The following is a 14,411-nucleotide window of genomic DNA, read 5'->3' as shown; positions in this document are numbered from 1 at the left end:
TGTCCTTTAAAATTCTTGACTGTCTTACACTCAGCTCAGTTTTCATTGCTTCTGCTTCTTGCTTCCCATCCTCAAGTTGCTGCTTCAGCTGGTCTGTCTCAAACTTGGCCACCTCCTGCAAATTGTCGTAGTCATCCTGCAGTCTTGCCTTTTCTTCAAGAATCTTTTCATGTTCTAGCCTTCAATAAAAAAATCCAGACCAAATAGTCTAGTAAGGGTTTGTGTCCTTATAAAAATAATCCAACCAACTGTATTTTAAAATATTCAAATAATATACAGAGGGAAAGAATACTCTCCAAACAGTATTTCTGCTGACACAGAATGCACTAATACAACCACAGCATTTAATTTCAGTTTCAGGTTCCTGGTCTTACAATGCCTCACTCAAAAATTGCTTCAGCTAAGACATGACCTGCTATAATGCAAACTATAGTGAAGTTTTCCAGGAAGAAAAATCAAACCCAAACCATAAAACCAAAGCACAACAAAAACAAATTAACAAGACAGCAATAAATCCCAACATCGCTAAATCACATTAGTAATTAAAAAGCATACTGATTATCATCTCCTGATGATAATGGCAATTATTGCAGACAAGGCAATGAGTTTTTCTGGCTTTGATACTCAAACTTCAGTTATTTTTTGTGATTTCTTTCTGCTTGTAATTTTTTAGAGCGGCATCATTATGTCACCTGCTTCATGTGACCAGACTGACAAACTGTCCACTTAACTTTTGGAGAGCAGCAAGTTTATAGATATATCCTATTTAATGACAAAATTATATAGGAAAGCAAAATTAGGGCAGGCACATTTTGTTTTCTTTCTAATAATTCCACCATGTTGCCTGAAATAGGCATGAAAGAACAGAGCAAAAAAACCCCAGTCAAACAACCAAAAAACAACCAAACACTCCTGGCCCGCCCACAAACAAACAAGCAAAGGACAAACACAAAGCAACAACTTTAAAGAAAACATGTGAAGTGTAAGTTCACAGACAGGACAGGATGACTAAATCACTGGATGCATCCAGAAGGGATGACAAGGATTGTACCAAACTGCCAACATACCTGACACTGTCCAGCTGGAACTGTACATCCATATGTCTAGCAGAGAGCTGACTTGTTTCTTTCTCTTGCTTTTCCCTAAAGGCACTATATTCCAGTTTTACATCAGACAGCTCCTTGTCTGCAGACAGCAGGACAATGCGCAAGTCATGGACTTCACTGGTCAATACTGTCAAAAAAAGCCAAAATAATTTACATGTTATTTGGAAAACTGTGCTAGATATAGGACACAGAGTGCTGCAGAACCTGCTGGGATCACAAAGCTCTACATGTTTTCAGTGGAATTAATCTCAAAAGTCACACACAAAAAGGGCTCATGAATGGAAAGGGTCAACAAAACACTGACTTTAAAGGTGAATCAAAAGCATTCCACACAGTATCACTGTAATTTCCATAGACAATAGATGTTTAATCCTTTGTTTTTATTTAACATTTTCATTTTAAATACTGTATCTTGTACCTCCTTCACATTCAAAGACAGAACCATTTTGAATATTGTATATTGTGCAAGACTAGGCAAAGATGATATGCAAGTATTAAAGATTGCTTTCTTTATAAAAAACAAAGAAAATCAAACCAGTAGGTCTAACACCCCAAATTAGTTACTCAGCACATGCTATTGTTGATTTAAAACAGTCAGACACCTCAAAACTTTTTATGACATTTTAGTATTACAAAGACTTACAATCAGCATTGTTTTGACTTTCTTGCAGCTGCTTTTCAAGTGATTTTATCTGTTCAAGGAGCTCCTGGCGCTGTTTACTCCAGTCATTCCTTTCAGATGAAAGAAGCTTGAAAAGAAAAGTAAATTTTTTTAAATAGAAGGAAGTGTAGGAGTGGGTAGGCCACACACTGTAACAATAATATAATGATGTATTAAAGCATTTCATCAACTGATTATAAACACATTTTTCTTTAAATTCAGTATTTGGTGACTCTGAAATCCATTAAAGTGCAAGGAAAAAATAATTTATATAACTGAAGACATCACCTTATCTAAAAAGTTCATTTAAAAGGAACTCACAGCTTAGGAGCTGATATCACAGATATCACAAGTGAGACTGATGTGGAAATGAATACAAGTCTTATTTCCTTTTCTATGATAAAACAACCCTAGCAATCAAGCAAGACTTGCAAATATCTGATAGGCAGTTCCAACTGAGACGAGTATTTTCAGCTTTTTAAAGTTTAAAATTTCCTTGTCACTATAGCTGTCTTTCAGAAAACATGAAGCTGGCCAAACCCAGCCACAACAGTGTTTGTTTGCTTATATTTAAGCTCAAGCAGGTGTGGATTCACAAGATTTAAAGCAACAAAACCAAACTCAAAACTGCAGTGTTATATGAACCTTCTCTGCTTACTCCAGATCCAGGGGGGGTTGGATTAGATGACCTTTAAACCAAACCAAACTATTCCATGATTTTAAATCCTTGTCTTCCAGCACAGCCCTGAGTTATGATGCTATGTAAAGTTGTCAAAATGCAAGTAACATGGCAAGACAACCATGTCAGCAGACATGGTTGCAGACAACACAGCAGTGTGACTGTATGATAGTTACATGAGCCCTATATTACATTGTTCTCTCACCTCCTGTATTTGTGCAGAGTGATGCTCCAGTTTATTAATATGCTGCTGGAGTTTCATGTTCTTGCTTTCCTCTTCATCCAGCTTTGTCTGCATTGTGCTCAGTTGTTCCTGTGACACAACAGACACTCAAAATTAGAGCACCCATCCTGCACTTTTTTCACATGCCATATGGCAGTCTGTGCTTATTAAATATAGAAAGTCAACAAGTTTCTATTTTTATGACCTGAACCAACAGAAAACAGAACACTCAAAAATCAACTGGTATCTTAAGTAGCTGATTTCTCCTATCTCTAACTTAACTGCCAAAACACAAGAAAATCCATCAGTGAATATAAGGACTGAATCTTGGAAAAATAAGGCTTTAAAAAGAAATTATTCAAAACATGCACTAGTTAAACTCCTTACAGGATCTCTGCACTATGGTAAGCATCAAAGAGGGGTTTTGGCTGTTGTGCCAGGGTTTTTCATGCACTGAAGTTAGCTCCAGCCTCTAGAGAGTAGTTCAGCTAGACCTTCCCTGCCCATTAGAAAAGACACAAGACAATGTATAACGGTGGACAAGCATTATTTGGCAGGTTTCTTCAAATAATGCAGTATTATATATTAAGCTTGTGTATTGTTACAAATGTAGCTGTCAACTTATAAAGAGGATTACTCAGAGGCAAGTTATCAGGTTCAAATAGAAAAAAAGTATGAACATCCCGCAATAAACTACTTATGATATTCAACCCTCAAATCACTTTCAGTATTTTTGTTGTAAATCCTCTTTCAAGTACAATGTATAGAGAACTGTTTAGTGCTAAGTATTAATGAGGGGCCTCAGTTTCCCATGCAAATCAAAATGCACTTGGTGCAGGGGAAGTACTTAGTGGCAAAGCCTGCTTTATTATAAAGTTGCACATACACTTCACTTTTTATTCAGAACATTCACCTGTGCCACTTTGAGCTCCTCAGCCATGGCTTCACAGGCTTGTTCACTCATCTCTGGAGGAACTGGCTCTTTTAGAATGTCATCCATCATCTCTTCAGAATGCTGAAAATCTTCAAAATTGTAATCTGGGCTTATTCGCGGCACAAGGCGAGACCTTAGCTGGTAAGCTCTAGTTGGAGTGGTTATGCTCTGTTACAAAGATTACAAAGCAGTCTTTATTTTAACTGTAAAATGAAATTAAAACTTTGTCTGGTATTGTATTTTTTAAATTCTATAAGCAGAATAATTAAATAAAATACTTAAAGTGGCTAGTTCTGAACTACTATTACTTCTTCAGATTTGTCATCTGATGACAGTAGCAGCCATTCAGTTAATACTCCAGAACAAAAAGTAGCCTATTTGGTTTATCACATATGGAGAACATTCCAGAAAACTAGTTAGGCTAAGGGATCACACAAATGACAGTCTGTACTCTTGCACAACTCAGGAGTAAGTATGTGTGGCCTTAAATAAACTTATTCTCATACCTTAAGACTTTCTCTATGTAGCTTATGGAGCTGAGAGACTTCTTGGCGCTTGTGTGCTTTGGTTGCCTCCAGAATGTTTTCAAGATGCTGGTTGGCTTTCTGAAGGGATTGAAGCTCTGATTCCAGTTCCATCTGTTTTTTCCTGTTTAGGAAGTGTTTTACTACTGTCAAAACTACTCCATGAGTATGCTGTCCTATCAGTAAGGAAACACTGCAGTATTGCCAATGAGCAAACTGCAGCTGAACTTTTACCCAAACACCAAAATGCATTATTTTGAGAAGAAAGCCACTACTACTGTATTAAAAAGTAAAAAATAATGTATAAAAAATAGAAAAGCTAAGCAGCTTATTTGTGCCTGCATAATGAAGCAAGCAGATGGATAACTAAACATGTCAGAAAAAAAAATCCATTACATAGTAAGAAATAAGCTGAGAGCTCTGCAGTTCCTTTTATGAGAAAGTGATATCACCCATACCAATATGGTTTTAAGCTTTAAAAATGTTATCCAGTTATATGAGAAGTCTAAACTGGAGCTTGCCAGGATTAAAGAAAATCCTTTAAAGACTTTTTTTTTTTTTAAAGTCCTGCTCTGTTAAGATTATTTCGCCCTCTAAGAGTACTTTAGCTGAAATCCACCATTTGAGCAGAAATTTAGGAATAATTTTCACTAGGTATTTTGCAGAACTACATGCTGTTACTGTGATAGTTGTCATTACTGTGATAATGGTAGGGTCAAAGTCTATGCACAAATAGAAACATGCTATTTAATCTCTTGGCAGTTTAATGCAATCATTTTCCCTCACGCTCTTGGCATCTGCAGCAAAACTTAGGGAACAGAGTAGAAGTTCTGACTGCAATTGGACAGCAGAAAAATTAGCATATGTTGTTTTTGTGAAATTGCTATTTTACTCTACTTTTATTCAATTACAGCATATGTAACCTGTATGTAAAGTTTCAGTTACTCTGAAACTGGAAACAAGTTTAAATTTAGTGAAATTTAGTGACTCCAGGGGCTGAAAAACACATTTCTGTTTGACTGCACTCCATCAAGAAAATGTTGGTAATTGATAATAAACTGCATACATACTAACAAGAAAGCAAGACATTCACAAAACATGGAATATGTAAAATAGAAATCTATTTAATGGGCAGAAAATAAAGTAATCAATATATTAAAATATAAATAGACTACTGCATTTAATGATATGGAACAATTGATGGACTGCTGAATTGATAACCTCAGTAGATCATAATACTATTATTTATAAAGCTCATAGGATTTGCTACACAGAAATCTAACAATAAAAATACAGATTTGTACAATTGCCTAAAAAAGCAAAAAGGATATTAAAAGCTACTTTATAAAAATAGAAGTGGGGAGGCAAAATTGTGCCTGATGCTTTTAGAATTGCACTTTAATTTCACTGACATCAACAGAAAGCAACACTGTTAGGTATGATTAAAATAAATTTTAGAAAAAATCAGGTCCCTTTTGCCTTCCAGATTTGCATTACACTTGCTGGAAATGCTATTCTTCTTCTATCTGCAGTTACAAGATCTGAATTTTTCAGAAATGAGGTTAATCAAGTGAAGTAATGTATTATTTACATGCATATGAACACTGAAGGTACTAGTTAGGCCATTCCATTATCTTGTGCTGCCCTCTAGGAGAACAATGACAGTAAATTCTTTACTACATTAATAAGGGCAAAGTAGAATCTTACCTCATGTTTATGGATATAATGGATATAAATGTACTACTGACACCATGTCTTCGCTCTGATTTGAATTAAACCTTTGTTCCCATAACAAGTCTCAAGATAACAGTTTTATTGCCTTCTTAAAAATCTTTGCAATTGAGATAAAAAATTAACCAACAGGTCAGCCAGAGTTTTCTTGGGTGCTTGGAGTCTACATTTAGGTTGACTCAAACTTGCAGACTTTAAGTGATTACATTAAAAACCACTGTAGCACAAAACCAAAGCCCCACATACCCCTCTCATTCTCCCCTATCCCATCAACTCCTACTTCCTGTCAGTGCCTCCACTTGTAATATTTCAATTACTGAAAACATTGGCTCTGCATGGAAACTAAGCCAAACTCTCCCAGCGCTGTTAAGGAGGTGACTGCCAGAATTAAAGGGTATGTCCATCTCCTGCATGGTGTGAAGCATTTTTCTGCATCTTGCTATCAAGAGTGGCTTTGGAAAAGACAAAGAAACCTGCAGCAGTGCAGACATACCTTCAGATTTAATGATGGCTGTTCCCTAGTCAGGGAATTAACGAGTTCAACAGGAACCTACCCTGTGTGTGCATACCATTATTCTTAAGCTGTCTCTTTCTTACATGCAAAGAACAAGCCTAGTCAGTATAATCAGGATCTGAGTCTTTCAAAAATCGATATGAATAATGACTTAAAACCATTTAATTACAGATATTTCAATACTGTTTTGTCTCACTTGGTTAGCTCTTTAAATTCTTCGTATTCTTGCTTTGAAGTTGCCAGTTCAGCTTGGGTCTGCAGCAGATGAGCTTTCAGCCTTTCCACAGATGCCAGAGAGTTGCCTTCCACTGACACAGTGCTGGAATGTAAGCGGTGACCTACAGAACAAACACAGACCCTCTGAAATCACACAGCAGCTCAAACACCTAAAGCCTTACTAGAATGAAAGTGTTTGTCAGCTTTTGAACAGCACAGCAGCAATTGAGATTGACAAAAATAGGTACTGGCAACAGTCCACACGAAAACCAGTAATAATTAATATTACCGCAGTCTTCATGATAACTAAGGAGCACAAAATGAGATTATAGATGAGTTTCACAAGATGCAAATCAAAATTCCTTATTGCTGGAAGGCCAACATGAATATAATTAAGTAAAACTGTTTTATCAGTCTTCAGGTACCATTTCGAGGAAGGCAAAAATATATCAAGACAGACATTTTCAACACTATGCTGCACACAGCAGAAACACAATAAGCACATTTATCTGGAAAACATTAGCATATTTTTACCTCTAGTACTTTTCTCTGTGGCTGAAGCTTCCAAAAAAGCTTTTTCTAGCTCCGCAATGGTCTGAGCATCAATTTCTTGGGCCTTTTTAACTGATTGTAAAGAACGAAGTTTTTTATTCTCCTCTCTGAGATTATGGTTCTCCATGGCGTACTTTGCAATTCGTGGGTGTTGTTCCATCTGTGGTAATTATTGTTTTATTCAACAGTTTTTATTTTCCTGACAATGCTACAGCTATCTAGCTGTTACTCTACTACATTAATATGGATTAAACTATAATAGAAAAGGAAAAGAGGCGTTCCCCACAGTGGTTAAAATGACTCAGTTTTTCTTTGGTTAATTTTCTTACTGCCTTGGAATCTACTCTCAAGACAGTGAATTTACATCTTCTGTGTTTACTCTTTTACTGGTAATAAAGCAGTAGGATGCTTTTCTTGCTGCTCTCGATACCCTTTTCCATTTTAACTTTAAACTTTGGCTTTCTCAATGCCATAGTGATGGTATCTTCCTTGCAAGCCACAGTAATGATTCTGTAGTCAATAAAGGACTGTCCTGAACTTTGTTTCTTTTCCTCCTCCCTTTCCTTTGAAGCTCAATTATGAGCTACAGATTTATGCTCTGCCAAGACATTTACTCCTCCTCCCTCCTTGTGTTGGAGGAAATTGTTTTTCAAGAATTTGCCTTCTCTTTTGGGTTTCTTTGTTCTTCAAAACTGCCTCACAAATGATACCCACACCAACTGGACACCTGAATAACCCAAAGCTGTTTTCAAACAGCTCCAGGACCACATCCCCCTTTATATGTCCAACTGGCATGTGTATTATCTTTCAAACCCCATAGCATTATTGCTATCCTGCTGTCTTTCCCTTTCAACTGATGTCATAGAGCTTGAAATCTGCCATCTGAATGAGGTTTTGTGATTTGGAGACTTCCATGAGTTGCTGAAAAGAAACTTGGTCCTCTGCCTAACCCAGATCAGGTGGCCTGTTGCAAGCTCCCACCACAACATCACTCTTACTAAACTCTCCTCTTAGGCAAACTCAAACTCTAAACCCAGCCATTGTCTCTTCCATATGGAAACCCCATGTGTTTGAGATGCTTCTATAAGGGAACCCACCACCCATCCTCTGCTTTTCTGCTTTATCTTCCTAAAAAGCCCCTATTTACCCATCACAGGACTACAACATGTGAGCTATCTCACAAAAAACCCCACCTGTTCCAGAAAAGAAAAAACAAAGACTTTACCTGTTCTCTGAGTATCTGCACTTCCTCCCTCAAGTCACTGAGGAGATCATTTTGCTCTTTTGGCAATAACATTCCACCAGCTTCTTTATGCAACCTCTCCAAGCGAACAATATGATGTTCCCGGAATTTAACTATCATTTTATTGGACTGAACAAATTTTTCCTTCTTGGCACACAGCTCTTCTAGCTGTGCCACTTTTTCTAATAAATTCTTAGAAAGCACATAGACAGATTAGTGAATTTTTAAGGTGCACATTTTACATACATATGCACAGACAGACAAATCATGCAAAATCTCAGTTAACAGTAATTTTGTGAATACACAGACTATCATTTTTAGCAGATTTGTAGAGAGCAACAGCTCATACAAAGAACCAAAATTACACAATGTATTAGAGACTCAAATATGATCTAATAGAGTAAGTATTCTGTTAAGCACCTCAGATGCACATCACTACAGTGCCTGTTTCAGTTAATTTTCTTTAGGGAAAAAAAAAAAATCCATTTTGTCTGTTTCAGTACTATACCATGACTGGAGAACAATAAAATGAGAATGACTGGGACATTTGCTTAATAAACCACACTGTTGATTAAAACACTCAAAATTCAGTAAAACAGAAGCTTGTTCTTTTCAACTTTTTTTAAATTAGAAAACCCCAATAAAGCCACCACCCCTTAAAATTAAATATACTATCAAAGCTATCCTATGGCTTGACAGAATTTGAAAGACAGAATAGAAACATAGAATTATTTCAGTTGGAAAAGACTTTTACGATCATCAGATCCAACCATTAATCCACCACTGCCAAGTCCACTACTGAACCATTGTCCTTAAGCACTCTAGGTGTTACCTTAAATGTCATTCGACTAAGTTCCCTTGTTACCAAACCTTGTTATCTTTGGACAGAGTATTTTTATTCAAAATCAAGGAAAATCACTAAGAGAGTCAGCTTCAGTATGCTCACTGGTCTCTCACCAGAAAATACACTGAATGCACTTAGAAATATCAGTGTTTTCTTACCTTCTTTTCACCTTCTGATTTCTCCCAGAATAACATTGCTTCAAGAAAGTTGTTCATGTAATTTATGTTGCTCTTCCCTTTTTCAACAGTATCTGCAGGGGAAGTCAAAGAAACAAATGCCATATTTATTAAAATACCACTTAGGCTTTTCTACATTTATAACATGACAATTGTGTAAAGTAAATTCAAATAAATTCTTTAAACAGTGTAATTCTTCCACAAAGATCATGTGCCATACCCAGGGCACACTGTTTAGACAGTCATTCAAAGTCACCTGCAAGTGCTGATAAAGAACAGAGCTAATTTACATAATTGTATAATTAACAAAGTTGTTCAAGCATTAAACAGCCTTGCGATGGACTTTATTAAAAGTAAAAGAATCAGTCTGTTCAGCTAAGCATATCTATAAAATGCAAAATCCCTCTGAAATTAATTTGATAACACTAAGCCATTATTAGAGCAGTTTGTACATATTAAAAGTGGACTGACTGGTTTATGAGAAGGAAGTTTAGGAAAATAAGCTTGAATTATGTGGACAATTAGTGGCTTAATCTGGAAGGAAAGTGTCCACACAAGGGATTAAGAGGGTTTAAAAATCCACTTAGAAATTAATTCAAAATAGCATGTCTGAATATTCTAATACAGACAAGTCTACTTATTTATGGAATACTAATCACCATAGTATCTAGGTGCACGGTAGCTACATTTTCATGATTTAATATATTTTAAAATGCCATCATGTTTCTGAAGCACACAGAAAGCAGATTTTGTATTTCTGTGATTGAGTATTGCAAATATAATTTAACTGCACAGAACAAACACAGCTCTGATATTTTAGATTCTTCTCAAAACTCCTCCTGAATGTTTAACCATCATCATTTGTTTTCCCTCAGACTCTATCATAGGTCTAAACATTGAGCCCTCTGTCAATATTCATATATTTATGAACCATGATTCATTCAGTGTCCTACCTCATCTCTGACTGGTTTTTACTGGTTGAACTTGTATGCTAACATAGAAGTACTTTTTCCTTGGGAAAACTTAAGCCCAGATGCTTTATATTAGACAAGGCTTTCTAACTTCTGCCATAACTTCTCCTGCTGTATCTTCTATTTCTTGGCAAGGTCAGAAAAGAGTTAATTCACAAAACCAGTAAGTTACAAGACAAAGTTTACGACCTTGTAATCAAACCTTATCAAGAAGCACATTTCAGTGAGAAACACAGACTGGGAAGCTCTGCTGAGGTTTGTATTGCAGATAAAATGGCCTAATGAGAAGCTTATAGAAGATTACCTAAAAACTCTATTTCCACCTTATATTGAAATCAAATGTCCGTTGAAAGTAAGCATCCCTCTTAGGTTCTTCTGGAAGGGGCAAAAAAGGGAAAAGTGGGAAGAAAATCCTGCCCTAAACTTAAAAAGAATGCAAGACTGTGCCTTCCCTCTGACTAAAATGTACAAGGAATCACATGCAAACTTTTCGTTACAAAAAGTATTAGGCAGCATATATCTTAAGAAGTGGAAGAATATCCAGGTATCATATAATAAAATCATAGTCCAGTACCCAAACTTATGAGGAAGAAAATAAAACCCCATTAATAATTTCTGCAAAGTAGCAGATAGAAGTACAGGAAATAGAATCCAAAGGCAAAATATGATCCCAGTACATCAGTCCCTACAAAAATACTAATTGTTCAGAAACTTAATGAAGGCCACCAACCTTCTGGGTTATAGAAGTAGCAAATTCTCCCTCCCCTCCAACTCTTACCTTGTGATACGGAAATACTGCACACAGATGGCACTGAAGTAAGTTTAGCAAGCTGCTCTTTCAACTTCTTGACCTCAGCTTGCAGCTGGTTCACATTTCCCTGTGTATCTTCATTTACTACAGCCTTTTATAAATAGGAGAAAATTAGGAAAAGGTATAAATAAAAATCTTACATGATAAGAGGAAACTCAAAAAATGCAAACCAGTAAAATTACTGAGAACTCCTTCCATCTTAGAAAAGAATTCCTCGAAAAAGCAAAGTTCCATTCACTGAGAAATCAGCAAGTTGCACTTCAGATGGAATTAGATGTTAAAAAATGTAATGTTTTTGAAGAATTTTGTCTGGACCTTCTTCACCAACAAAGCAGTACACATCAGAGACAGTTTCAGCTAAATGCCAGCATGCATTTAAACACCCACTCATGAAAAATACATGTCGGGCACTAGAATTAATATAGAACAAGTGAACAGAAACAACATTGAATCAGAACTTTTTGTCAATTTGCATTTTTAGTATAGATTTACTTTTTACTTTTCTAATCAAGTGCTCTGAGAGCAAGCAATGAATATGTGCTGTTAGTAGCCATTACTTAGTGTCCAGCTGTTGTCCCTTATTTCTAACTAAGAGCAAACAAGCCCTTTTTAAAAACAATTTGTCTTTAAAAAAGAACCACAAAGCAAATTAATGTTTTCAAATAAGCTAAATCAACTTTAACTAGTGAAAGCACAGGAGTACTTCAGTGAAGCTACCTTGCTTGCAAATTAAGTTAAAGTGATAAGTGGTATCATCAGATTGATATCATCATCAAGTGATATAAGAGATATGATGTCTCTTGCTACAATAAAGACATTAAATAACTTTCTTACCTTGTTTTTAATCAACTTTGCTCTCTGAGCAAAATTAAGAGTGGACAGTGTTTCACCAAAACACTTGGATCCTGGGTGAACATTTGCAATTATACACGTTTTTGCATTACCACCAAGAGAATCCTATTAAAAACATGGAAGTTAGTTTTATTTGCATGTTTTTGGTCACAATAGGAAGCCATCACCTAAAAGATACTGCGTATCATTCTGAACAAATTTCAGAAATAAATTCATTTAACAAATACCCACATAGAAGGTAAGTTTCTCAAATTTTATTTCAAATGTGGGTATATAAAGGGTGTGACCATAAAGAAAGACTTTATTTGGGGCTTTAAAACCCAGACTGTATTGAGATATTTTCTTCACCTGAACAGCAGGAAGAGGAAAAAATTCTAAACAACTGCAAAAATAATTTTTGGTAATTAGCAGATTTGTGGTAGCACTACTTTCAACATCATCTGTTCATTGTTCCAACCTATCTTCCTTCTGGTTGCAACTATCAAACAAACAAAATCACAAATGAAGATTCTTGACCAAGGATATTATAGAATCATCTCCCTTTTACATGCACAGCATTTCTGTACTGTTAAACAAGTAACTCTCAAATCTCAGGGGAAGGCAGCATTTATAGCTAAAGACTAAAAGTCTGGTACTACAGAATAGTCCACAAGCCTTGATGGCATTCTCAGTCTGTAGTAGTGAAGCTCATGTCTGTGGACTTCTTTGCAGTATAGACACCTCAAAAAAAAGACCACTTAAAGGAGCAGCAATTCTCTTCCGATTTTTTTGTATTTTGGGTTGCATTGGAAGAACATAATTCCTCAGAGTTTCATCAATCTACACAGAACTGGGATGGAACACTGAGAAATTTTGCTGTGATCACAATACTGTGTTCAAATACAAATACTGTATGTGTACAAATATTATATTACAATACAAAAATATACTCCAGCCATTCATGTACTCTACACAGAATTTTGGTGAGTGCTGACATCCAACAAATCTTCGACTGCTTATGTCTTTGTTTTGTGTTCATTTTGAAAAGAGCCTATAAGCTCTCAGGCAGGAGACTAAATTTAACTGATCTTTAACACTAGACCAACCCTAACCACACATAAGCTAATTCTGGAAATCACAGCAAATGTATCAATACATCTCTAAATATTACACTTTGATACACATTATTTCCCAAATTATAAGGATGAAAATGTGCTTTTACTTTCATCAAAACTTCCAAAAATGTAAGTAGTAGCAGCTTATGACAATAAATAGATTTGTCTTCAGTTAACAGCAATGGATTGATCAGAAATCTGTTTAGGCTAAAAAGATAACTTTCAGTCTTTTATCCACTTGCCCAATATTGAAACAACTTTAATGCACTGGAATTCAGCTTTTAATAGTTAAAAAGCCCAATGAAATATATTTTTCTACATCCCGGGTAGCAGATAAAATCCAGAGGATATATATTACCCGTAGCAGAAAAGTGAGCTTGGAATCCCGGTAACAAATGTGTCTCTGTTTGCCATTGCCCACATCAACAAGTGCTGTGATTACTTGGGCCAGGCAGCTTAGTGACCGATTGATGTTGCCTGCTTCCTAAAAAAGAAGAGGGAACAAGAGTGAATGGATTTGGTGGAAGGAACAGGGTACTGCATCTGAAAGGAGAAAGATGCTACAGATACTACAGAACTGACCTTTAACCTCAGTCCTTCTGTATGGGTGTCTTTCTGTCTCTCAGATCCTGCCAAGTCAACCAGGTTGAGCAGGGAAGACCGAATGTTAACAAGCTCGTTGCTCTTCTCCATGGATTCCACTGTGACAGTGAAAACTGCATGGGATCTGGAGGACTCTCTGTTCATGGAGGTCGATGCTACACGACGGTTTCTCCAGCCTGTAGTTAATACCTAAGCATGAGAAAGACATCACAGTTTCAGCTGTGTCAGACTGTACTTTACATACAGGTGACATAAGCAGCCATAGGCACAATTCCATGCAACAGCTTGTAAAAATCTCAAGTACAAGGACTTTTTTTACTGTTTTCCAACACAGGTATTTTAAAAGCAAAAAAGATATAGCTATAGTCAAGCTTAGTAGCAGAACTTGTTATAATATTCACTTCTTTTCTCCAAAAGTGCCACTGCTGTTTTAAAGCATAATATACCTCATTCTGGGGTATGTTAGCAGTACACACAATAATAATTAAAAAAAAAATTAAAGTCACACAAGTACTATCTGTATGTGTATCACTCATGGAGAAATAAACCTGACAATTCTGGAACACATGGAGCCCACTTAGCAGGAAATGTAGCCTTCTGTGGCTATTCCAGAGATGTGTAGGGCAAGCATTGGGGAAAGTTTACTGTAATTGCCATTCAGGTATTCCAAACTCTAA

At 36.2% G+C, this 14,411-nt stretch overlaps 1 protein-coding gene across 2 annotated transcripts in view; it reads right to left on the bottom strand.

The window, feature by feature from the left end:
• The window catches only part of KIF15 (kinesin family member 15), a 33,876-nt gene that overhangs the window by 13,047 nt on the left and 6,418 nt on the right, over positions 1–14,411 (bottom strand). For both annotated transcript variants that reach the window (XM_059848163.1, XM_059848170.1), the window contains exons 8-21: positions 13,714–13,923; positions 13,490–13,615; positions 12,020–12,142; positions 11,153–11,276; positions 9,386–9,477; positions 8,366–8,575; positions 7,123–7,300; positions 6,569–6,710; positions 4,110–4,251; positions 3,583–3,771; positions 2,652–2,759; positions 1,750–1,855; positions 1,068–1,233; positions 29–179 (exon numbers count right to left, since the gene is read on the bottom strand). In XM_059848163.1, the coding sequence (XP_059704146.1) occupies positions 29–179; positions 1,068–1,233; positions 1,750–1,855; positions 2,652–2,759; positions 3,583–3,771; positions 4,110–4,251; positions 6,569–6,710; positions 7,123–7,300; positions 8,366–8,575; positions 9,386–9,477; positions 11,153–11,276; positions 12,020–12,142; positions 13,490–13,615; positions 13,714–13,923 (2,067 nt within the window). The remainder of the gene's footprint in view (positions 1–28; positions 180–1,067; positions 1,234–1,749; positions 1,856–2,651; positions 2,760–3,582; positions 3,772–4,109; positions 4,252–6,568; positions 6,711–7,122; positions 7,301–8,365; positions 8,576–9,385; positions 9,478–11,152; positions 11,277–12,019; positions 12,143–13,489; positions 13,616–13,713; positions 13,924–14,411) is intronic.

The sequence above is a fragment of the Haemorhous mexicanus genome, chromosome 1, assembly GCF_027477595.1.
Source record: "Haemorhous mexicanus isolate bHaeMex1 chromosome 1, bHaeMex1.pri, whole genome shotgun sequence".
In the NCBI taxonomy this organism is placed as follows: Eukaryota; Metazoa; Chordata; class Aves; order Passeriformes; family Fringillidae; genus Haemorhous; species Haemorhous mexicanus.
Note: the sequence above shows the minus strand (reverse complement) of the source record. Positions and strands in the feature narration are given on the sequence as shown.